The 25826-nt window shown below is 36.0% G+C and overlaps 2 protein-coding genes across 3 annotated transcripts; both read right to left on the bottom strand.

The window, feature by feature from the left end:
* Positions 1 to 1632: 1632 nt before the first annotated feature.
* Positions 1633 to 6363, bottom strand: LOC145117710 (protein TOPLESS-RELATED PROTEIN 2-like). 2 transcript variants are annotated; one of them, XM_079054020.1, is made up of 10 exons: positions 6161 to 6363; positions 4911 to 5941; positions 3760 to 3843; positions 3429 to 3551; positions 3159 to 3341; positions 2946 to 3074; positions 2784 to 2873; positions 2484 to 2675; positions 2217 to 2389; positions 1633 to 1972 (listed from the first exon to the last, which is right to left on the bottom strand). In XM_079054020.1, exons 2-10 carry the CDS (start codon positions 5805 to 5807, stop codon positions 1774 to 1776), a joined length of 2070 nt encoding a protein of 689 aa, XP_078910146.1. In that variant the 5' UTR covers positions 5808 to 5941; positions 6161 to 6363; the 3' UTR covers positions 1633 to 1773. The 2 variants fall into 2 exon arrangements, with proteins under 2 accessions (XP_078910146.1, XP_078910147.1); XM_079054021.1 differs by having other exon boundaries at positions 3429 to 3539; positions 6161 to 6362.
* A 2214-nt stretch (positions 6364 to 8577) lies between these two features.
* Positions 8578 to 15566, bottom strand: LOC145114504 (DNA (cytosine-5)-methyltransferase CMT2-like). The gene is made up of 21 exons (XM_079050523.1): positions 14362 to 15566; positions 13846 to 13880; positions 13636 to 13738; positions 13075 to 13179; positions 12859 to 12978; positions 12689 to 12770; positions 12352 to 12566; positions 12195 to 12260; positions 11727 to 11969; positions 11459 to 11517; positions 11293 to 11359; positions 10867 to 11196; positions 10699 to 10767; positions 10516 to 10602; positions 10323 to 10410; positions 10073 to 10194; positions 9886 to 9990; positions 9521 to 9564; positions 9349 to 9418; positions 8978 to 9081; positions 8578 to 8859 (listed from the first exon to the last, which is right to left on the bottom strand). Exons 1-21 carry the CDS (start codon positions 15298 to 15300, stop codon positions 8688 to 8690), a joined length of 3225 nt encoding a protein of 1074 aa, XP_078906649.1. The 5' UTR covers positions 15301 to 15566; the 3' UTR covers positions 8578 to 8687.
* Positions 15567 to 25826: the final 10260 nt, after the last annotated feature.

The following is a 25826-nucleotide window of genomic DNA, read 5'->3' as shown; positions in this document are numbered from 1 at the left end:
TCTGTGAAGACGAGTGATAAATTGTTTAATTGTTGACTCGTTATTCCTAGTGAGAATGATATCATCTACATAAACAAGAAGATAGATGAGACATGATTCGCGCTTGTAGACAAATAAAGATGGATCGACACAGCTACATGTGAAACCAATATGAACAAGAAAATTGCTAAGTCTTAGAAACCAGGCACGTGGTGTTTCTTTTAAGCCGTATAAAGCTTTCTTAAGAGAACATACATAGTCAAGAACACGAGAGTTAATGAAACCTGGGGGTTGTTCCATAAAAACAGTTTCAATAAGATCTACATTTAAGAAGTCATTTTTGACATCTAATTGATGTAGATGCCATTGATGATAGTAGCTAAAACTAAAACAATTCGAGCAGTGGAAGCCTTGAAAACGAGACTGAAAGTGAAGGAATAATCTAACCTCGGAACCTGAGTAAATCCTTGTGCAACCAAGCCAGCCTTGTAATGATCAACTGACCCATCATATTTATATTTTGTCCTATAAACCCATTTATATCCCACAACATTTGAATTTTTAGTGCGAGGCACAAGATCCCACGTGTGATTCTTGTGCAAGGCATCCATTTCTTCACCCATTGCAGTCTTCCACTTCAAATGTTTAGATCTTGTTTTAAATCCCTTAGGATCTTTTAGCACAGGCAAAAATTCATGATCTGTTTACTTTTGCATAATGTGGACTTGTTTTAGATGCTAACTTAGCACAAGCTTTCTACTCTCAATGTAATGTGTCTGAAAACTCTCCAGAATGGTATATTGACTCTGGGGCAACTTCTCATATGACATCTACTCCAAATGGCCTTTCATCCTCCACACTATACTCAAGTCCTGATCGGGTTAAATTCGGCAATGGTAACTCTTTACCAATTTTCTATACCGGCAAATCTTCTATTAATAATAGGTTGCCTCTTCTAGATGTTATGGTGGTTCCACATCTCACCAAAAATCTTCTCTCAATAAATAAACTCACATCTTATTCTTTCGTTGACATATTATTTATTGATAATCTGATACCATGTGAGCTATTGATAATATTTATTGATAATAAAAAAACAATACGTACAATGGTTTAAATACACAAATAATCTCCTAACAATATAGAGATATAAAAAGGGAAATATTGAGAGAATAACAACGGGTATATGCTTTTCATAAATGAGAATTATTTCCTAACATTGGTTGATTTTTCTGTCCCGAAGAGATTGTTTTTTCACACTTTTAGTTCTAACTTAACGGCCCATCTATTAAACCCATAAAAATGAATTTTGTGCCCCTTACAAATTGGAAGGAAAGTTTTCTTTCTGTTTTCTTTCATTTCCTTTCATTAAAAAAATCAAGAACACCAATTTTTTAATTTTATTCTCACTTCCATCCATTTCCGGTCCCTTTTTTTCCTTCGTTAAGTTAAACTCGGGAACAAAGTGTAAATTCAATCAAAACCTAAACATCAAAGTTCAAACCTTTTTCTTCAAACCTTTTTCTCATTCCTAGTAAGGGAAATTAGACGGAACAAAATTACCTCATCAACCTTAACATTATAAATTTGAATAGTAGAATCCTCTTTCCCTATATAGCAATGATATTTTCCCACTCACACATGAGATTTGACTTGAGTAGATAAGACTTATTTACTCACATTTCCCAAAATGAAATGTTACAATCATTTATGTACAATTCTAGAGAACATTAATATTACAAATACAATTCAATATTTAAATCATGTAAATTCTAGAAAACTTACATTTACAACTTATCTTAAAAACCGAAAGACATGCTTCAACTTAGACGATGCTAGAGGACCCTTTTCTGGAGGCGCTGAGTTTTCCAACTTTGGATCGTGATCAGGCGACTCAATAATATGAACATAACCATCGCTCATTCCAAGAGCAAATTGGTTAGGATAGGATGGATGTGCTGCAATAACCACCGGATATGTGGTGGTGCTGTTGCTGCTTGAAAAAGAAAAAACATAAGTAACCCAACATCGACTTTTCATCAAACAAATAGTACATCGAGCTCACATGATGACACTAACAAATACTACAACTTCAACCACATGAGATGTCAAAATTGCTTTGTTACAACTTAAATGTATTAAAAATATCAAAAAACAAAAAACTGCTATGACCCCCATTTTCTTGTGCTGGGATTACATATATAACCATTAATTTCTAGTTCTCTTTTGTGCCATACCTGGAAATCGGTGTAGACAAGTAGGCAGAAGGTGCTATTCGACATTGAAGCCTCAAACTGTTTGCATCAAAAACTCCAACAGCACCATCCAAAAATCCAGTAAATATTAGCAAGCCATCAGATGAGTATGTTGCACTTGAAATTGCAGCAGAAAGAGGTTCTCTTGGAGACCACTGCAAAGGTTGATTTAATGAAACTACTTTATTAGTTACTAGTCATAATTAGCAATTTCTAAAACTAGTTAAGTTATGAGATCTGTGTATTTACCAATCTCAAGCACTCCAGTTGGTCGTCATAAATAGCAATTTGACTTTGATGTACAACAAGGAGATGGCGTTGATCATTATGAAACTGAACTTTAGTTTCTCTAACAAGTGAGGATGGATAGCCAGGTGGCGACTGTATGCTTCTTGATTTCTTCTTCCAGTTCCATGCACCAGTAATGTCCCAGATACATAGCTGTAATACACTCAAACATACAAATATGGAATTCTAAAACAAGCAGTAAAGGAAACTATACTGTCTTACAACAAACAGAAAATTAAGTGTACATCATCTACAACTTGCCTGAGCATCAGCTCCAGATGAAACCAGTGAAGTCCATGAAAAGGAAAGCCCTGTAATTTGTTTCATGTGACCTCTGAGTTCTCTTTTGACCTAATAAAACCATCATGGATATGATAAGAAGATACACTTCTACAAGACAATCTGATAAGTTGTAAAGGTTACCTGAAAAAATTCTAGGCTGTAAATTTGTATAACTGAATCTTCCCTTCCTATAGCAATGATGTTGTTGTCTCGAGGATGGAAAGCCAAGCAGGTGGCTGCAGGCGGAGGGGGCATGAAACTTATCATAGTCTGAAGTTTAAAAAAATGATCAACTATTTGAAATTGACACATTCCCTATTGATATTTTTAACTTTGAGCTCAAAGATACATTACATGGAAAGTTGCCATTTGGAACATGGAGAGTTTCCCACCAGAGGCAGACACAAAGTAGCCATCATGCTTTGGCAAAGCAATGCATGCTGCTGACTCTTCATCAGGTTTATTCCCACTTACATCATTACACATGACAGCTCCCTTTGTTGGTTGCCAGACTTTTGGGGCGATACATGCAGTTGACTTAAACATGTACAAGGAGCAATCAAAAGTCAAATTTAAAAGTTGAAATATGTTAATCAGAAATGCTCAACTCCAATTAACAAAAACCTTCCCAGATGGATTGCGTTTGCTTGGTTTCCATTTCCAGACCTTATGAATGCCACTTGAAGCAAGTGCTAGCAAATCTAACCCAGAATTTGTATAGATCAACTGCACAACCTGAAGACCAGGCTGTTTCTAGATTAATATAAATTATAAAGTACCAACGGATCTGGCAATAATTACTGATAAAAGCATATTGACATGATTAGAATATTCCAGTTATTTCATCGACTTTTCACCCATTTCAACAAATTTGGTTTACTTATTAATAGGGAGGACACCGAACTTAACCTACTTTGCAATGATAATTAGCCAAACACAGCTATTTGAAACAAACCTTGCAGGAATCCATTGGCAAGCGTAGAGTTTTGATGTGAAAGGAATCAACTATATCAGGGAGCTCCCAGCTTTCTTTATTAGCCTGCATTAATGTACACATATATAGTCAATTGAAGTTATCGATATGCATTGTATCGAGTATTAATATAGCTAATAATCAATTGAGTTCTGGTCTTCTACCAATCATCATATAAGGAGAACAATGATCCTTATGTTATATGTAAAGCTATCGATATGAAACACTTTATCAATTTAGTTGATGATATTCTTCATATAAATCAGCAAACGGTTTTTGCAATAATGCAAAAACAAAAACTATAGCAATTCTTAAGAGATTGGCTAGTTAATTTCTTTTGTAACATAAGAAATTGAGTAAATTACATGAATGGTCCCTATGGTTTAGGGTAATTTGCGCGTTTGGTCTCTAACTTATTTTTTTTAACTCGGAAGGTCTCTACTGTTTGTTTTTGTAACGCGTTTGGTCCTTGTCTTATCTAAAAAGACTATTTTGCCCTCGATTTTTTAATTTATTTAAATAAACACACTTCCAACCCCACCCCCTCACCTTACCTTACTTATCCCACTTTTTTTTCCTATTTAAATAATAGTCTTTTTAGGTAAGACAGGGACCAAACATGTAACAAAAACAAACAGTAGGGACCAATTTTGTAACAAAAACAAATAGTAGGGACTTCTGAGTTAAAAAAATAAGTTAGAGACCAAGCGTGCAAATTACCCCAAACCATAGGGACCCTTCGTGTAATTTACTCAATAATATATTACAAAACACCAACAAAAAGATATAACATGCATATATCATGATCCAAATACAAGAAACTATACCGTTAGTTGAAGAAACAGTCTACATGCATAATTGCATACATACTATAATTTCAAAACCATATTCCCAAATTTCTGAAAATAATAATCTTATTATTAGTAGTAGGAAATAAATTTAAGCAGATAAATGTATTATTTTATACCACATTTCTATGTTGAACACATATTTTTTTGATTTCATTTTTCTTTAAACTTAAAAAGTATTCTAGTAGTGAACCTTACAGCAGATGAAATACCTCACTTGAACTTTCTATTAGAGTAACAGAGTTAGATCAATATAATCAATAAAAAATATTTAATATAACTTACTTGATATCCAAGCGCAGTATAAAGCATTCTAACAACATCAGTTACTGATGGACGTTCTTCACGATCTCTCTTCAAACATTGATAAGCTATTGTTGTAAAAGCCCACAACGAATTTCGGGTTATTTCATCCCTTATATTACCAAAAATAATTGTATGTAATTTGTTTAGTTCGTAACATTCTCGTGCCAATCCTGGTAAAGGGCGATCATCCTTATTGCTAATACACAACCTTCCACACAACACTTCAAACAACACCACACCTAAAGAGTATACATCAGACTCTTTTGTAAAAAACCCAGTTTCGGCATATAGTGGATCACAATATCCAACAGTGCCTACAACTGAGGTGTAAAGAAATGTGAAGTTATTAGTGGGAGCAAATTTGGAAAGGCCAAAATCAGAGATTTTGGCGTTCCAATTTTCATCTAATAGGATGTTGGAACTTTTAACATCACCGTGCAATACTCTAAGTTGGGTTTCAGAACCATGAAGGTATGCTAATCCACGAGCCATCCCAATACATATCTTCAAACGTTGGGTCCAATTTAGATCATTGTTGTTGAGATGAAAGTCTAGACTTCTATTAGATAGGTACTCATACACAAGGATTTTCTCATTACTCTCGTCACAGAATCCTAAAAGATGGACCAAATTTTCATGTTTGTAAAGAGAAAGCATTGTGATTTCCTTCCAAAACTCTGGGTTTCCTTGCCCAAATGCACGGTCTAAGCGCTTAAAAACAACCATGGACTGCCCCTCAGAATGGAGGATTTCTCCTTTATACACCTTCCCAAAGCTACCTCTTCCGATACAATTCTCAGCAGCAAAGTTGTTAGTGGCAGATTTTATGGCTTCTAACGTTATTTTGAGGTGTTCAACCTCTCTTATATTAGACATCGATTTGGAGAAAATAGGAAAGATAATCAACAGCTCCAAAGACAAGAGCTTGAAGTAGCTGATAATGGATCAATTCTGCTCAGCATCGCCTTTAACATATAACCGCTGACAAGTCAACTAGCATGAAGAAATATCTGAAACAAGTTTACAAGTAGAGGTGAATGGTCTCTCACAAACAATAGATCAGACACCAGTCAATGAGCAATTGCAATAAAACTTGTGCATTTGGAGCTATTTGAAACCATTACAATTCAAATTCAATTTGGGCACGGTTTGACTTTTTGCATTTGAGATATGAAAACAAAATAAAAATCTGAGCGTTTATGCAACAAGAAATATCTTAACAAGTTTACCACATCTGAAAGAGACTTTATCGGCTTCGCCTTGTTGTTGCCGTTGCAGCAAACCTCGCCGTTGCCGCGTTGAATTAGAAAAGAGCGACGGTTCCCGGAGAACGAGAGAAAGAGACCTGTTATAAATTGACATTTGTTGCGGTTTTGTTTCTTCCAAATTTTTTTTGTTGGGTTTTGACTTTTTCGTTTTAGTTGATTCTTACTTACTTTCATGATTATATCAAGTATTACTACGTTGAAAATGATGGGAAGAAAAAAAAAATTATGTTGTTTCGGTCGAAAAGAAATTAAACAAATCTAACATTAATTACAAAAAATAGTAATTGCTGTTTTTTTGTAAATATGAGAAATTTTCATAAAAATCTATATACCATAGGTTCATTAACAATAGCCATCATTTTTTTTTCTGAAGTTACAGAAAATAGTTATTTTCAATTATGGGATATCTATCTATAAATATGCTTTGTTAATGCATTTTTTTCTCTAACCGATTTATTATCTTATCATAATCTTTTAATATTCTTTATGTCTGAAAAAGAATATTATTTTATTGTAATCCTGTATCAGGGAAAATACTACAAAAATCATTTTTTTTTATCCAACGTCATTTTTTGTGTGAAAAAAACTTAAGAAGTCTTTTTCATTTTTGGCATTTATCACCTTTTTTTTAATTGGCTACCCTCTCCTTGCAATCAGAGAAACGGATCACAAAGGGGTTGGCTGGATTCGTAGCCTCCCCACGAACCCATCACCCACAACCAAGGCCAAAGCATTTACCATAAAGTTGCATCCATTTTGGTGTAATAGATTGTTGCACTTTCATATATAATAGACAAAATTACACAAATGGTTATTGTGGTTGGTAGAAAATACCATTACAAGTCCTTTTGAGAAATTTTTAGCATGATTAGTCATTTTTATGTTTAAAATGCACACGATAGGTCCTTTTTCTACCAACCACAAAGACCCATCGTGTGTCTTTTGAATCTGAAAACGACCAACCATGTTAGCCAAAATGGCTCATCGTATGCGTTTTAAACTTGAAAAAGACCAACCATGTTAAAATTCCTGAAAATGACTTGCAGTGTTATTTTCTACCAGCCACAAGGGCCATTTGTGTAATTTTGTCTATATAACACTTAAAATGTTTGAAGCATATAGATATTAATATTCTTATTTCTTATTAGCATCTTTATTATTTTGTAATGTTCATCATCATTAATATTTTTATATAAATATAGTTTTATCAATATATAAATATGTTTTTGAAAATAAGTAAATATATTTTTAAATGTACAAATACATTTGTATATGTTTACAAACATATTCATACACTAAGTAGATGCCCACAATACGTTTTTAAATATATAATAATACGTTTTTGAATATATATATATATATAGGGAAGGGTTATTTGGAAAACAAAAAAACCCTAAAAATCATAAAAATGCATAAAAAAAATACCTAGATATCACAAAACTTTTTTTTGACATTTTTTATGAAAAAATCGCAGGTTTTTAAAGAAATTCGCTGAAAAAAATTTTGAAAAAAAAAATTATAAAAAAATTTTGATTTTTTATTTTATTTTTCAGCGAATTTTAATAAAAAACTGCGATTTTTTATAAAAAAAAATTCAAAAAAAAGTTTTGTGATCTCTAAGTATTTTTTTTATGCATTTTTATGATTTTTAGGGTTTTTTGTTTTCCATAGAACCATATATATATATATATATATATATATATATATATATATGTGTGTGTGTGCGCGCGCGTGTGTGTGTGTGTGTGTTTTAAAGATAAAAATATGTTTTTAAATATAAATACTTTTGTTAAGATATAAATACATTTCTAGATGTATATATAAGTTTTAAATGTTTACATATATTGTTGTACCTTTACAAGTGTATTTATACATTTAAAACAACATATGTATACCTTTAAAAACATATTTATACTTTTAAAATATATCTATATATTCTAAAATGTGTTTGTATCTATATATTCTAAAATGTGTTTATATCTTTACAAGCGTATTTATACATTGATTATATATTTACAAAGGTATAAAAGCAATCTATAGTGAATGTATAAAATAAAATAGATATCACTTCATCTCATAAAAACTAGGAAACATAACTTTGTTTCCTTTTGGATTCTCTTTTTGTCTGCAAACGCCTAATTCTTAGAAACTATTAATTGTTTCATCATAAGTTCTATTAAATTCGACTTTTTTACATTGCAATCGATATATAGTAATTTAATTTAGCTAACTGTAAGGAAAATACGAGGTGTGGATTGAGACAGTTGATTCGGTCCAAAATACAGAAATAGTATGTCGCTACAAGCCTACAATACTTAACGTGAGTCATAGAATTTATCTATCGACATTCTACGCATATAACTTGACTTTGCAAGGGATTAACAAACAAACTATCATCATGCAATTTGTAAAATTTTATATAATTTATTAAATTACAACAATGAAAACGTGTCAGATACTCGTAAACAAATCATTAATGATTTTTTTTCTAAAGCTGAGAAGAAAACTTCTCAAGTGGGGGTGGGGGTACTTGGAAAGCAAAACCAGGGGGTAAAGTCATGAGTGCCTCATCTCCACTTAATTTCCTGAAAGCCATTCCAAGTGCATACCCCAAGGTCTTTGAAACAGAAACAGCCACAGCATTTCCCACCTGACAATACCTGAAAATTTTTCCAGTTAATTTGGTTGGATGGAATGGAATGAACCATTCCATTCCTTTCCAGATTCCATCATACCAAAAATTATGTAATTGTTATTACTTGAATCTGCCTTGCATACCTTTCTTTAACATTGCCACAAAATCTATAATGATCAGGAAACCCTTGCAGCCTTGCACACTCTCTTACAGTCAGGACTCTGTCCTGCTCTGGATGTAATGCTTTCTGTACAATTTTATAACCTTAATAAACCAATTCAAAGTATGCATTTTTACATTTTTTTTTCCTTAGCAACTTACTTTCATTTAGTTGTGTATTATCACATCCAATTTTCCTTTCTTTCAATTACAACATTGTAGTTTGAATTTTGAAAAACCTACCCAATTACAACAGTAAAAACTGCTTCATATCTAGATGAGATTGCTATGATTGGGTAGATTTTTCAATGAAAGTAAGTTGCTATTTCTTGCATTTAACATGTTTGTTTTTTACCTGGCTGTGAAGATTTGGGATTGTTAAGACAGTTGGCACGTTTTCATCCCACCATAATCTTGCAAATGGCCTAACAAATTTTCCAAAATTTCAAGATGTCAGTAAAAGTTTAAAAAAAAAAATTAAAAAGATGTTATGATAATTGATAAGGTAGTCTATGAGAACATCAAACCTTCTAGATCTTCCTTTTTCAAAGGTGAATACATAATCTGGTATCTACATCGAAAAAAAAGAACAGAATATATAAGCATGAAATTTGCATAAGTTGATCTGGTAAGTTACATATACATAATACATGTTTCTTTTGAATTAATGCAGAAAAAACAACTTAATGAAGAAAGTGAAAGGAGGTTTTCATCATAATTTCACAATATATAATAACAAAAAAAAAAAGTTTCTAGATTTTTGTTACTAACAACACAAGTACAATGGAAACTCCAAAGACCTTTAACAATTTATAAAGTAAGGAAATTACAATTTTATTATTTATTACAAACCCTAAAATTTTGGTATTTTGGTTTTAGTTTTTATACTTACCAATGGCTTTCCAGATGGAAGCAACACTTGTTCCACTTTTTTATTGAGGCGAACCACATTATCAGAACTCACAGTTATTCCAGGGAAGTCTCTGAAATTTGCTCCCTATAAATCTTGAAAAAATAGAATTAGGAAACAAGAAAGGATAAGAAAATATTTAAGATGAAAATGTAACAAGTAAATTAACCTTTCTGTGTGGAACATAACACACTCGATGAAAATCATCTTCAGATAATTTATATGTTCGATGATCTGTGAGAACAGAGCTTTTGCAATCTATATCCCCTTTTGAATCATAACCATTAAACTCTACATGAAGGAGGATTATATATTATATAATTAGATCTATAATATGTCAAAATATAGGGTGATTGCAATCTATATCCCCTTTTGCAATCTATAATATGTCAAAATATAGGGTGATTGCAAAGCATTACCATCTTTTGTTAACCTTATATACTTTTGGAACTCTGTTTGTGGAGGCATTTCATATGGGATTTCTTCACGTTCTTCATGGCTTGTAACCTGTGTATTAATTTTTAAATTAAATTAAATAATATTATTCAAGGATAAGTAAAAGAAAAAGATAATTAAAGTATAATGTAGTAGAGAGAGAAAGAGAGAGAGTACAGGTGGCAGATCAGAGATGGCATCACGAAGAACAATGGCTTCTTGAAGCTCTCTAGGTTGCCCTTCCTCATAAGCAACTGTATGTTGCTGCATTTAAAAGAATTTTATAATTAGAATATGGATTATTTTAATCAAAAATGGATAAAACTTTGACATATTTCAATGATGTAAATCAAATAGCACCTCAAACTCAGCTGGAGGAAAGTATCTGACAATAACTTCATGTGTAGGAAGTGGAAATTGAGGTAGTCTCTGCAAACAATAATCTTCCATCAGAAATGCAACAATGGCTAAAAAGTAAGAGTAACTTTTAGTAAAATATTAAAAAGGTAAAATGAGTAAAGAAGATACCTGAGTTGGAAGAGCACCCCATATAAAAACACGTAACCTAAATTGTGGAAGACCATAAGAGCCAGCAGCCATAAGCCCGAGTCTTGCTTGATAATTCATATGAATTAAACGACTTAAAGCATATCTTCCTAAAGAACCTTTATCAAATCTTAAGATATCAGCAACATTTTCCATCAACACATATTTAGGTTTTAAGAATTTTACTATGTCAAAAAAGACAACTATTTGCTGATTTCTTTCATCAGTCAGTGGATTATCCGTGTTTCTAAACCGATTATAGCCACTGATCCCTTGACATGGAGGACCTCCACATATAACATCCACATCACCCTGAAGAAATAGAATTTTTTTTTTTACCATTTATGAAGATAAGATATCAATGAAAAAAAATTTAGTAATTAATATATGTTATAAGTTATAACTTACTGGAAGTGGCAATATCTTGGACTGGTATCCATGTCTGACAAAATCTTGTATGTGATCTTGGCAATCACTGTGGGAGGTAAAAATAAAATATAAGCAAGTGAAAAATGAAAATAGTTGTGGTATGAGTTTTATTATTATAAATAAATTAATACAAGAAAAAAAAAACCTTAATCCTTCAATTAGCTCCCATGTATCATCAGTTGGACCATAGCCCTTCCATCTCACCTATAGGGAAAGAAATGAGAGTGTGATGTTATTTACGGAAATGCCATTGTTCCCTATTTTACTAATTAACATTTAACCCTAAATAAAGCAAGTCTAACATAACATAATGATAAAATTATCACATAAACAAAGTTTTCAAAGACATTGTGATTAGTGAAAATATAACTTTAGTAAACCAAATATATATTTTTTTTAAATTTTTAATGTACCTTAAACTTTAACCCATCCTGGCCTGTACTACTGGGATCTCCATAACATATATCAACAAGACTTGAAACTTCATACTCTCCAGGAGCAACATCATCATCCTCTACAGAAGATTCATTGATTCTGGATTTTTTATCATCATCAGATTTAGTTTTTATATCATGATCATTAAACACGTATTTTTTGCATAGTTTTTCCCATTCCTTCAATAATTGCAGGAAATCTTCAGCCGTTATATGTCGAACCTATAAAAAGATGTATGTAAGTACGTAACAATAAAGAAAGAAGCAAATCTATAGTAGTGTTTGGTATGGTATGATGGAATCAGAGAAGGAATGGAATGCTTCATTCCATTGAAATGAAAAAGAAAAGGTGTTTGTTTTGCCTCATGGAATGTAATGAGTCATTCCATTCCTTTGTTATTCCATTTAGACCCTATGATTTATTAATACACCACTTAAAGCACTCACTTGTGTTTCTGGATGATTTTGTTTCAAGCTGTCACACGCGGACTTTTGATAATCAATTGCCCATTTCTGAAGATAAGGAGAGAAGGGTAAATTAGTAAATTGGACAAATATTTTACATGTGCTTCATACAAGAGATTTTGAGGGGCATAATATTTACTGTTACAAGTTTAACACCAGAAAGTTTGGCACCAAGACACAGTCCAGTAGACATTCCACCACAACCAGCATACAGATCTAATAATGCCAGCTCAGCTTTGTGCATGTCACTTTTAACTATGTCTAATGGAGTTGTACTTATGCCCATATTGTTGGCATCAAGGCTACTTGGTGTGGTCAAAGTCAAACCACACCTTGCTACTGAGTTATCTTTAGCTGCAGCATTTATGGCAAAAATTACAGTTATACATATATATATATATATATATATATATATATATATGTGTGTGTGGGGGGGGGGGGGGGGGGGTGTGATAAAAGGTGAGAAAGGATTTTACCAGTAAGCAAGGAGCGGAATGTTGAATATTTTACAGAATACTCCATGTCACAATAATAGTCAGATGGATGAATAGAGGTTGACTGAAAAGAAATAAGAATTTTATGTTGGGAAATTATAAATATTTCAAGAGGATTAGTTATGAAAGATAAAGGTAAAAAAAGAACATACCCCAGGAGCTTTTTCTATTATTTTGACTTTAGAAAGTATACAGTCTAATAAGTTGTCATTCATTAAAGTGGAGGCGAATAAACGCTTCTTGTCTAGAATAGCAGCAGCTTTTTTCATAACCTGAGTGATAATAAGGTGGAAGGAAAAAGGAAAAGAAAAAAGAGCTGAGGTCAAATTCTAATAAATATACAAATAGAAAAGGTTACAGAAACTAACCGTATCTTCAGCTCTGAAAAACCACTGCACTCTAAAGTAATTTTTATCCTCAGATGTTTTGAAAAACTCCACAATCCTGCCAACATGTTTTTGCTTTCCCTCACCCTGAAAAAATTTACTCACATAAATGACCTTCTTACCCCTGTAGTGAAGAATAGAATATAATGATCCAAACAATTGGTCATACAATTGACCTTGTTATCCAGGAATTTGTTCACAATTAGTCAAACTAACCTCTGTTCTTTGAGGCGCATTTTGATTAGTAATTTAAGTATAAACCTTGTATTAATGGCTATTTTTAAAAACTTTTATATATGGAATATGTATTTAAAGTGGATGTTCACCTTATATAGATATGGTCATGTTCTCTTTTTATGCAACATATTTATGGTTGGATGCAAATGATATTTTTTTTAGCTTAGAATTAATTTTCCATATCTGCATTGTCAAGGAACTGTCATTTGATGCTTCAAAATTGATCAGAGAATTTCAATTTCCTTTAAGAACTACAAATTACCTGCTGACAGAATAAGTTAGTAATAATGTGGAATTGTGGAGTACCTTTATATGTGCACAATCTCCAAGATTGAAAATGCATCCATCAACATTAGCTTGAATGTAATGACATAAGACATCGATATGCACCTCATCATCTCCACCAATACTGCATAATTAATCATTCTCAATGTGAAATAATTCAAAGTGGAATGGCATAACAACAAAGGCATGAAAGTAACTATGAAAGATGCAAGAAATAAGATTCCCACTCACTTTAGTATCGAGCTCTGTCCCTTGTGTCTTTGACCCTGTAAAATTTAGAATGCTCATGAATTGAAAACTGCAAGATAATAATTTTGGAAATAATAATCAAGAATGAAAGAGTTTGGGCACCAAAAAACAGAGACAGATAAATTTGTCCTGGACTTCTGCTTAAGTTTGCCAATGACAGTAGTCAATAGATTGGGTTGACTCACTGACTCACCATTGACCACTTAATTGATCAAATTATTGGATGGAGACATCAAAGTAACTCAATAGCCATCGCATAACATAATTGTTACAGTTCTAGAAAACCAAATATTGAAAGAAATGTAGACTTTTATAGTGAGCTAAGCAAATTCTTAAAGAAAAGTACAAATTATTTGAATCATCTCATTTCAGATATATCACAGCCACAAAGGGAACAGATATAGCTTGCAGAAGGCTTATAAAACATGCATTGGAACATGTGTATACCCAAAAAAACTAAATAAATGCATCACAATCACTAGTTTCCTTAAATTGTACCTTCAATTTATAGCGCCAGCCCCACTTTTCTTGAGCTTCATCTTCAGGAAATGGGTCTCCAACAAAGAAAGATTCTGTTTTTAGCTTTCTCTGTTTCTTATTAGAAGCAGATCGAGTTTCAGAACTTAGTTGTAGTCCCATATTGTGGCCTGAAACATGCAACTTGGTCGATCTAGATTTAGTTTTAGTTACTTGGCTCCCAACGGTTAACGTGGTTGAAGATACTCGAGGTGATCTCCTTAGTTCAACTCCTTCTCGTGGAACACTTCTATTTTTACAAGCGGTTTTCCTAGTGATGATAGATGCGTCGATAGTCAACGGCACCGGTGACTTATCATCATTGTTGACAAAATCAGTGCCAAGTGTTTGCAATGTCAGAGGCAACGCGTCCGATTCCGTGCCCTTGCTTTCTCCTGGAAAACTTCTATTTTGAGAAGCGCTTTGGGGGGTACGAATAGATGCGTCAATCGTCATCGGAGCCGGCGAATCATCGTCGGTCTTGGCAAAATCACTGCCAAGTCCGTTTGATAGCAGAGGCAACGCGTCCGATTCGGCGCCGTTGCATTCCCCTGGAACACTTCCATTTTCAGAAGCGCTTTTGGGAGTAATAATAGATCCGTCAATGGTCAACGGCACCGGCACCGGCACCGGCGAAATATCACCATTGTAGACAAAATCACTGCTTACGTTCAATGTCGGAGGCGAAGGATCCGATTCGGTGCCGTTGACCTCCATTCCAGTCGTACTTCTCATGCGCTTCTCCGACGTCGAACTGCTCCCCGGTGAAAGTTTAGGTGAGCATTTGTCTGATTTTTCGCAATTTGCATCCGGACTCATCCTTTTAGTTCCTCTCAAGACTGTCTCCGACATCGAACTGGAATGCTCAGTTAAGCCTTTTACCGATTCACAACCATCATCATCCACCGGATTCAAAATCATCTTCGGAGACCTTATAACACACTTATAAATGTATTCTCAGTAAAAAAAAATGTTGAGCATTTCTCAGATTCAGCACCGCCGTCGATGTCCACAGTAGCTCAAGACAGTCTCCGGTGAGAGTTCTTGACTTCCGAGTGGAGTTAATCAGCAATGCACATTCTGATAGCTGATTAGCACTACTAGCAATGCCATCAGCTTCAGATTCTGCAATCTTCTGAAGATTTTCTGAGAGACAGACTAGGGTTTTTGCAGTGGTATGTGATCTATGGAGGATTTATGTTTTATGAGGTGGAGCTGGAATGTAATTGAGTGTGGGACGTCAGTGCAAGTGTGCAACAAGCGATTGCATTTCGGGTTCCTAAACCTGGTTAGTAACAAAATTTTAAAAACGGTTCGAACTAGTAGTCTGGACCATTTCTAGACCGGAATAACAGGTCGATTCCGACAAAAATTCGGTTAAATCGATTAAATTAAATAAAAACATATGAAATAAAATATTTTACATAAAAAACTTTGGTGTCTTTGATATCTATTTTGACATCTCTTAAATTAAATGGTAAATTACATGAATGGTCTCTATGGTTTGGGTAATTTGCATGGTTGGTCCCTAAGAAATTTTTTTAACTTGGAATTCTTATTATTTGTTTTTGTTGCGTCTTTAGTCCATGTTTGACCTAAAATGACTTCTTTACCCATATGTGTTTCTTTTTTATTTACTTATCATTTATTTTATTTATAATTTAAAAAAATAAACAAAACTCACCACCATATACCCCACCCCCAACCTACCTTGTTCTTCTAATACAGGCTTCTTTGTTGCTCAGCTCAACCAAGAAGGAAAGAACCCTCAAATAGCCAGCTGCCTTGGATGGTTCCGATGAACCAACCCTTTCTCAACTTTGCATCGTCAAGCTTCTCTCATTTCATCTCTAGTTTGCCTGTTGCAGTGTATCTCTGTTTCTCAACTCTGGTATATCTCTGATCTGCAATCGATCAGAATAATATCATGTTTTTCGATCTGCAATCAAACGGTGGTAGTGGTGGTGGTCGGAAACATACATTTACCCCATCTTCTTCCTAAACATCTAAACCTCAAATCTGATGAAATCTTGAATTCTAGTCATATGCCAATAATCAAAGCGAGACTAATCCACATGAAACTAGAGCATTAAACGAAACTAGAGCACCAAATCAAAACCCACCTGTGTTTTTCACAACCAAAAAAATTGAAAGACACCTGCTTCAAATCCCTAAAACGAACCAGATGTTGTATATCGATGGAGTTCGGGGTGCATATGGTGGTCGTTTCTGCATCTCAATATCGATAGGTTCTGGCAGCGATCCAGATTTCTGATGTCGATGAAGATTCTCCCCCTTACTTGCAGTAGACCATCGTCATCACCAAGGGTAAAATCAATTTTGATTGTGTGTTTCTTGTAATTTGGTATGGGTTGGAGAATGTTTTTGTTGTTCTTTTGGTATAATATTTGAACACCAGGGGGAGTTGGGGAGTTGTAAGTGGACAGAGAAGAAAGGAAAATGGTGGGTGGTTGTGGTGTCGGAGACAGCAAGAGGCGGTGTCGAAAAAAAGAGGAGAATGGCAGGGGAGGAAGAAGGGTCGTCTGAGGTTATAGAAGGTGGCAAAGGGTCATCGGCGAGCTATTTTTGTGAGGTTGCAGATAGTAGGGGATATGGTATCACCGGTGATATGAGATAAGAGATTGAATAGAATTTCTTTTGATTGTTGAAAAGTTGTTCACTGAAATTTGTTAACTTATATATTGATTTGTATCTGGGTTTTTTTTGCGTATGGGTTTTGTATAACATCCTGTTTCAAGAAGTTTCTCATTTTGGGATTGTGGGCTATAAATGGATTGAGTAAAGGCATTTTGCTTCAAGGGAATGGGGTTTAGACCTTATTGGATGATGATAATGTTGGTTAAGTGATTAAAGCCTTCGATTTGTGCTTGGAAGAAAAAGGGTAAAATGGGAAAAGTAATATTATGGGCTTCTTGCATGGATTATGGTTTTAGTTCGACATGTATTAAGTCAAATGTAATTAAATAGGGTTGTGGGGCTCGCCAATACCTTTCCGTGCATATAAAGATCGTCGAAACAGAGTTGAATGAAGAAGTTATGATTGTTTGAAGTTGGAATGAAATTTGGTGAAAACTCGTTCTCATGAGATGAGAAGTATATTCTCACAACGTGAGGAGCCTATTCTCACAAGGTATATTCTCACGACGTGAGAACTGTGCAGCCCAAGCCCACGAATTTTTAGGATTTTCAAGGTATTTAAAGGTAAGGATTCATGTTTGAGGGTATTTTCTTAGCCTTCATCATATCTAGAATCCATTGGAAAAACCCTAGCCTCCATTTTCAAGATTTGAGCCTCCCATCTCCTCTCTCATCTATTTTTGGAGTTTTTTGTGGTTTTGGAGCAATGTTTTCATGCAAGATTAATCATTGAAGCTTGGTAATTGAAGATCTCAACTTTTATCTACCTTCTAGACCTTTGTAAGTTATAAAATTCTAAGTGTTATTGCATTTCCTCTTAGATATAAGTGTATTTGGTGTTTTGGTCCATTTTAATGAGTTTTGAGTGAGAGTTGGGAATAAAGTTTACAACTTTATTACCCTCCAATGTCCCAAGAATATTGTATGTTTCAGATCTGGACTCCAACTGTAACACTCGTTCGGAGAAGGTACATATACCCTAAATTTTATAAAGGTTGGCATTTTTTGTCCGTACATCGTGCGTACTCGAGGTGTACGCATGGTGTACTTATGCATGAAGGAAGTTGGCCTTGCACGCGTATGCCTGGCGTACTCTTCAGGTACGCAACGCGTACGCTGTTCAGATCCAAAACCCTAGTTTGAGGGTTTGCACCCTATATAATCCTCTTTATAGCCCCAAGACCTTCACCCTCATCAGCATCCACCTAAAAATTGTCCCTCTAGCTAACCCTAACTGAGAAGAGTGCATTTTGAGCTCATTTGTGTGTTTTGGTGGTGTTCTTGAAGAAGAAGAATGTAGTAGAAGTACCTTGGAGCTTGGAAGAAGCTTGGATCTGGGATTCTCTACTTGCTAGCAACCTCCAGGAGGTAAAAAGCTCCTAGCGTGATCATATTTTCTTATAGATCTTGCAATTTCTTCATTTAGGGCATTTTTGGTCCCAACTATGGTGATTCTTGAGCATAGCATGCTCTTAACCAAATAAGTCGTCCTTTCAAACCCAATGAGGGGTCTTGAGTCATAAAAATAAGGTCTTGATGCTTAGTTCTTCCCCATCCATGCTCTAGAATGGTCTTTAGATGTTAAGAAGTTAAGTTTGTTGGTATTAAGCACTTAATGGGCATGCAAAGTCATAAAGTTGGAAACTTTATGACTCTTTGTGGTATTTTGGCCTTGGATCTGCAATTGGGACGTGAGAGCTTAATGCATTAAGCTCTTATTGATAAAAAAATGTTTTGGTGCGTATGTTGTATGTAACCCAGCGTACACCGCACGTACGGGGTCAACTGTATGATCCCGGTTAAGGCTTGTGTACGCCCAGTGTAGGAGCTGAGTACGCCCCGCGTACTCAGCTGAGTGGACCGAGTTGACTCGTTGACCTCTACCTTTGACCAAGTTTGACCGAGGGGTATTTTGGGTATTTTGAGCTACTTAATCGATGTTAGGTCCTTGGTTTTGGTTAGGTGATCGTTGAGCCGATTTTTCAGAACAGAGAATTATTCCGCTTGCATTTAGACTGAGAGTGTAACATCCGGGATTTACCAAGTATTAATATTATTTATCTTATTGAATAATGGGTTGTTTTGGTTTGGGCCAGGATAGTTGGGCTTCAAGAATTGGGCTGAGAAGGGCATTATGTGGGGCGTACCATGCCAGGTACGCTCAGCGTACTCAAGAGATTTGGGCGGGGAGGCCATGCACGTACGCCCAGCGTACCAAAGGGTACGCGCAGCGTACGCGCACAGATTCTAAAACCCTAAGTTTTAGGGTTTGATCCCTATATAAAGGACCTTATGCCTTTGGTCCAGCCTCCCTCTCACCTCTAGGCAGCCACCACGAAAACCCTAACCCATATTTGTGTGTCCTTGTGATTTGGAAGCCATTTGAGAGTATCTTGGTGTAGTTTTGGTGTTTTGGAAGAGAAAGGAGCTTGAAGAAGGAGCAAGGATTCAAAAGGAGCTTGTAGATCCAGGAGATTACCACCATTTCTGAATCATTTGAGGTATCAAGCTTCAAACTTGATCATTGCATGTTTAGATTTGATGTTGGGGTGTTTTATGCCACTTTTGGACTCCATTGTTGAGGCTTCTTGCATCTTGATGATTTCAGACCATAAGAGTTGTCCTTTTGGGCTCTTATAGGCACTAAGAGTCATAAAAATCGGACCTTGATGGTTAAGCCACAACCATGCAAGTGTTTGATGATCATAAAGCTTGTTAAAGGACCAAAATCATGTTTTGACCCCCAAACATGCATGCAAGCACATAAAGTTTGTGACTTTATGGATTAGGAGGTCTTAAAGGACCTCGATCTACATTTTGGACGTGAAGACTTAATGGATTAAGTCATAAATGAAGTCCCAAGAAAGCTGGCCAATACGCTAAGCGTACACCCTGGTATGATGCGCGTACTGGGTCAACTTCCCGTTTTCGGTCAAGGCCAGCATACGTTGGGCGTACGTGTCAGGTACGCCGCGCGTACGCATGCAGAGTGACTATATTGGGCTTTTTGGGCCTTAGGGGACTGGGCCTGGACTATTGGGCCCCGTGGCCCACTTTGAAGTATAGTCTTGGGCCTGGGAGTTTGGAATTTGAGTATTGGGCCTATTGGGCCATGTCGGGCCTTTTGAAATTATATTTTGGGCTAAGGACTTTTGGTATTGTAATGAACTCATTTGAGGAATATGGCCCAATTTAGAAAATTGGGCCATTAGTGGGCCTTAGGGAGCCTTTGATGGGCCATGGGTGCACTGGGTATAATAAGTTAGAATCGGGCCTTATGAATGGTTCAAGTTAGGCCAAGGGGGGTAAAATGGTCATTTTACCCTAAGTAGTGTTATAGATTCTGATTGAGTGTTATTATGATTATGATAGCCGGGAGTCATCGGAGCAGCTGTTAGAGATTACTTTCTGTGAGATTCGACACTCAGCTTTACGAGGTGAGTTACCTTCCAGTAGAAGTGGGTCTAAGGCCACAATGTCGGCCCACTTGTAGGAGCTTGTAGTTAGATGATTGTATGTGTGATAATTGTCTGGTATGCCACTATCTGTTATGTTCTATGTGCCAGTATGCTATGATTCTATGTGGTAGTGGTAGGGGTGAAATAGTCCCCGATATCCGGTTGAAATAGACTGAAGGGGAGGTCAGCACCCAGATATGCTAGTCAGTTATCTGGTTGAAATAGACCGAAGGGGAGGCCACCACCCAGATATGCTAGGCAATTATCCGATTGAAATAGACCGAAGGGGAGGCCGGCACCCAGATATGCCTAGCTAGATATGTTATTGTATGGTATGTGGTATGATGGGGGAACTCACTAAGCTTCGTGCTTACAGTTTTCAGTTTTGGTTTCAGGTACATCTTCCTCTTCGAAGGGAAAGGAGCCGGCACGGTAGCAGCGTATCACACACATGATTTCTGCACCATGATGTTCTTGGGATTGTACTCTGACATTATTATTATTCCACGACATGTTTTATGACATTTGGCTTATGGGATTATGGATTGATATAATATCGATGATGTTTTTCAGTAAACAGTTTTATAAGTAACTTAATTAAAAACAAAATTTTTGGTCATGATTTTTGGGATGTTACAGAGTGGTGAGTTTTCCTCACTGTACCGTGGGTTGAAGGCACCAATGTCGGCCCACTAGATTTTGTATCCTGGTTATAGGATAGTGATATGCTAGTATATGACTGATTGGTAGAACCATATGATTATTCGTATTTGATGGTTCTGTGTTTATGTTTATCTGTTATATATGTCGACATATTATGTTGGGTTGAGGCGGTCTTGCTTTGTGTTGTAAGCCAAGACACCCGGGGATGACCGTATAGGCTGTAGGCCCTGTGAGACGGTCCAGTCAATCTGGCGGCCCGTAGAGCGATTCAGATAGGTTGTAGGCCCTACGAGGCGGTCCAGTCATGCCGAAGGCTCGTAGAGTGGTCCAGATAGGCTGTAGGACCTGCGAGGCATTCCAGTCAGACTGGCTGATCATATTTATATGCTTGTTGTTATGTGTTGTGTTGGTAATTTGGGGGAACTTACTAAGCTTTGGCTTACAATTTTTAGTTTATCGTTTCAGGTACTTCTAAGGATCGTGGAAAGCAAAGGCGTGATCGTACACAGCTTCCTGTTTTATGTCACTGGGTCGTGGGAAAACACCTTATGAAATGATATATAATACCATTCCTATGTTTGATAATATTAGAGTGTTTGGTTGTTTGTGTTTTGCAACACAATTAAATAATAATGATAAGTTTTCCGAAAGGTCATAAAAGTGTATTTTAATTGGCTATTCTAATGTTAGAAAAGGTTACAAGTTGTTTACTCTTGATAATGGTATTTCTTTCTTTTCCAGGGATGTGAAATTATATGAATTTGTGTTTCCTTTCAAAATGACATCTAAATCTGATGAAGTTTCTGAGTTTCTTAGATCTACTTGCATTGTTAATCATGACCCTTGGGATCTATTTTTCGATGATGAAATTCTTTGATCGGGTACTCTTAATGATGATCATTCTAATAGAGTCTTGGTTCATATCAATCAGGAAGGTGATTCTAGTGTAGATCCTTCCTTAAGTGCAACTAGAACTTATCAGGAAGGTAATCAAAATTTGAATGCAACTGATAATCAGGATGGTACTCTTGGTTGTAAGATGCCTATTTCGCAACCTGAGATGGTTATTTCTGAGTGTAGCACCCGATTCCTGGTATGTATTTTATTTAAGTAATTTTGCATTTTTGGCCTGGGACTCGGCGAGTTGAAGGCCCAACTCGCCGAGTAGAAGCGGGATGAGACGCGGGATTTAAGTGATGGACTCGTAGAGTCGGGTCCCGGACTCGACGAGTAGGCTCTGACTGGACAAAACCCTAATCTGAGGGTTTGCACCCTATTTAAACAACCTTATACAGCCTCCATCGCCCCTTTATGCTCCCAGAAACCCTCCATAGCAAACCCTAAGTGTTTTGGTGCAAGATCTAAGGCTTTTGAGTGATTTTTGTGGGTTTTGACCTCAAGGAAGAAGGAAGAGCATAGAAGGATCAAGAGGATACTGAAGGATTCGAGTTTGGTTCATCATTTGCAGTCTTTGAAAGGTATAAAGTCTGTACCTTGCTTGCTTGTTTGTTAGATCCCTTTTTGGGGAAGATTTAGGGCTTTTTAAGCCATATGAGGTAGCCAACCATGATTACACACATGGTTGGTGGTCATGACTTCGGATCTAAGTCTTGGGAGGAGTCACAAGGCAGATTTGGGTTGCTTTTGCACCCAAGGAAGGTCCCATGCAACATAAGAACCATTTTAAAGCCTTTTAGGCTCAAAAGTCCCATGCATGCACGTAAAGTTCAAAACTTTACGTGCTAGATCGAGCTTGGGGGCTTGGATCTATCTTTTGGTCAAAGGTTGTACATCAGAAATCGAGGATTTAGGGTGTGGACGTTATCGACTAGGGGAGTCCGTTCTTGGGACTCGACGAGTCCAAGGCATAAAGTGCCACATCTGTTGAGGGTCAAAAGAACTCAGTTGGGTGTTAGAAGGGTTGTAGAAGGTCCGAAGGAGTGACCCAATGTATTGGACTTAGCCTTAGACCTGGAGTTCATGGGACTCGACGAGTGCTAGAACAGACTCGGCGAGTCCAAGGCAATCTCCTTATGGTTGAAGATGAACTCGACGAGTTGTTCATACAACTCGGCGAGTCAAGGTCAGAACTTGTTCATCAGATGAAGGTGAACTCGACGAGTTGTTCATACAACTCGGCGAGTCGGATGAAGGATCATTCGATGTTCATATAGAGGAGGAACTCGTCGAGTCGTTGCCAAACTCGACGAGTCGAGTCGTGGATAAGGACAGGTTAAGGGTTAGGGACTCGACGAGTTGACGACCCAACTCGGCGAGTCGGGTCAACTGGCAGTTGACTTTGACTTGGACTTGGTTGGGGGTAAAATAGTCATTTTTACCCCAAGAGTAGATATCAGCTTCTGACTGAGTGTTTTGTGGGGATTATAGCCGGAGGATTTCCGAAGCAGCAGCGAACAGAGGTTCCCCGCACAGATTATCAGCAGCTACTCGTTCGAGGTGAGTTACCTTCCAGTAGCGGTGGGTCTACGGCCACAATGCCGGCCCACCAGTAGGAATCGTATGATAGATGTTTGTCTTTGTGATATGCATCTGTGTTTGCTACTACCTGATATGTTATATGCTAGCATGATATGTTATATGTGATAGTAGTAGAGTTCGGTTGTTAGGACCGAAGGGTAGGTCAGACACCCCAGATATGTCTGACAGTATGTGATGATATGTTTATATGTTGGCATGATATGTTATATGTGATAGTGGTAGTAGGGAGGGAATAGTCCCCAAGTTCGGTTGTTAAGACCGAAGGGTAGGTCGGATACCCCAGAAACGTCTGACAGTATGTTTACGTTGTGTTATATGTGAAAGTAGCAGTAGGGGGTGGAATAGTCCCCGAGGTTCGGTCGATAGGGCCGGAGGGTAGGTCAGCACCCCAGAATGGCTTGACATGGGTAGGTCAGCACCCCAGAATGGCTTGACACGGGTAGGTCGGCACCCCAAAATGGCCGTACTGGGTAGGTCGGGCACCCCAGAATTGTCCGGCAGTATGAATGTGATATGTATGTATGGTATGTGGTATGATGGGGGAACTCACTAAGCTTTGTGCTTAAAGTTTTAGTTTTGGTTTCAGGTACCTCTTCGTCTAAGAGGAAGGAGCCGGCAGTGTAGCAGCGCATCACACACACACATGATTTCCGCATGGAGTTTTCTGGGATTGTACTCTGATTGATTTTACTTTGACACTATGATTTCAGACACACTGTTATAGTTTTGTTTGCAAATGATATGGCATGGGAAATGTTTTGGTAGACTATGTTGAGAATTACTTAATTTTTTTAAAAAAAAATTGGGCTTGGAAATTGGGATGTTACACTGAGTCTCTAGGAAGTTCTAAGGAAAATAATTCTTTGTTACCACGTTTTTCTGATAGTCAATCTGTTAGGAGGTTAAATCAAGAGTCTAGATTTCCTCAAAAATTTAATGATTTTGTTGTAAAATGGAAGTATAAATATGGTATTGAAAAATCTATGAATTATTCTTTTCTTAATCATGAACATAAATGTTTTGTTTCTAATTTAAATAAAAGTAGTGTAGAGCCTCAGTCTTATTATGAAGCTGTCTTGGATCCAAATTGGGTACAGGCTATGAATGAGGATATGGAGGCTTTGTACAAAAATAAAACTTGGATTATTTGTGATTTACCCTCTAATAGAAAACCAATAGGATGCAAATGGGAATATAAAATAAAATATAAATCTAATGGATAAGTAGAGAGATTTAAAGCAATGTTAGTTGCTAAAGGTTATAATCAAAGGGAAGGTTTAGATTATGATGAAACTTTCTCTCCTGTAGCAAAAAGGTCACTATTATGACTGTTATTTCCATTACTATTAATTTTGATTGGAAACTTTCTCAATTAGATATAAATAATGCATTTCTGTATGGTGAGTTAGATGAACATGTTTATATGTCTCTTGCTCTTGAATATCATGATAAAGATGATAAACATGTCTGTAAGCTCTTAAAACCTCTTTATGGTTTCAAACATGCCCCAAGAAAGTGGAATGAAAAGTTGTGTAGTTCTTTGTTTGAATTTGGTTTTATTCAGAGTATTAATGATTTGTTGTTTTACTTGTTGATGTTGATGACACTATTTTGACTGGAAATAATTTGATTGAGATAAATAAAGTAAAAGATTTTTTAAAAACTAAATTTCTAATTAAAGATCTTGGAAAGTTAAAGTTTCTCTAAGGATTGAAGTTGTGGATATTAAAAATGGTATTTGTTTAACCCAAAGGAAATATTGCTTGGAGTTATTACATGAATTTGGAATGTTGAACATTATAATTAAAGATTTGGAATGTTGAACATTAGAATTTGGAGTTATGCCTGTAAAAACTCCTTTGGATTTGAACATTATAATTAAAGATTATGGTATATATAAAAATGATGTTTTATTACAAAATGTTATTTTATTTCAGAAACTTGTTGGTAAGTTTATTTACTTGACTATCACAAGGTCTGACATTTCTTACACTGTACAAGTGTTAAGTCAGTTCATGCATAGTCCTCGTAAATTCCATTTAAATATTGGTCTAAGATTACTTCATTATATTAAGTCTAATCCAAGTAAAGGTTTTCTATTTTAAAATCTAAGGTTTTTAACAAAAGGTTATGTTGATGTCGACTGGGCTACGTGCCTTGTCTCTAGAC

This window comes from Lactuca virosa, chromosome 5 (genome assembly GCF_052849685.1).
Source record: "Lactuca virosa cultivar CGN04683 chromosome 5, Lactuca_virosa_CGN04683_v6, whole genome shotgun sequence".
Classification (NCBI taxonomy): Eukaryota; Viridiplantae; Streptophyta; class Magnoliopsida; order Asterales; family Asteraceae; genus Lactuca; species Lactuca virosa.
This window is presented reverse-complemented; position numbering and strand designations above follow the sequence as displayed.

Coding starts and splice junctions, on each gene's coding strand:
- LOC145117710 (XM_079054020.1), bottom strand. CDS start 5,807: ATGTCTAATATAAGAGAGGTTGAACACCTCAAAATAACGTTAGAAGCC. Junction 3,075..3,158: donor TCCAAATGGCAACTTTCCAT/GTAATGTATCTT, acceptor TTTAAACTTCAG/ACTATGATAAGTTTCATGCC. Junction 2,676..2,783: donor CATCTGGAGCTGATGCTCAG/GCAAGTTGTAGA, acceptor AGTGTATTACAG/CTATGTATCTGGGACATTAC.
- LOC145114504 (XM_079050523.1), bottom strand. CDS start 15,300: ATGATTTTGAATCCGGTGGATGATGATGGTTGTGAATCGGTAAAAGGC. Junction 12,567..12,688: donor ATTCCGCTCCTTGCTTACTG/GTAAAATCCTTT, acceptor TAAATGCTGCAG/CTAAAGATAACTCAGTAGCA. Junction 8,860..8,977: donor TGTGGCAATGTTAAAGAAAG/GTATGCAAGGCA, acceptor AAAAATTTTCAG/GTATTGTCAGGTGGGAAATG.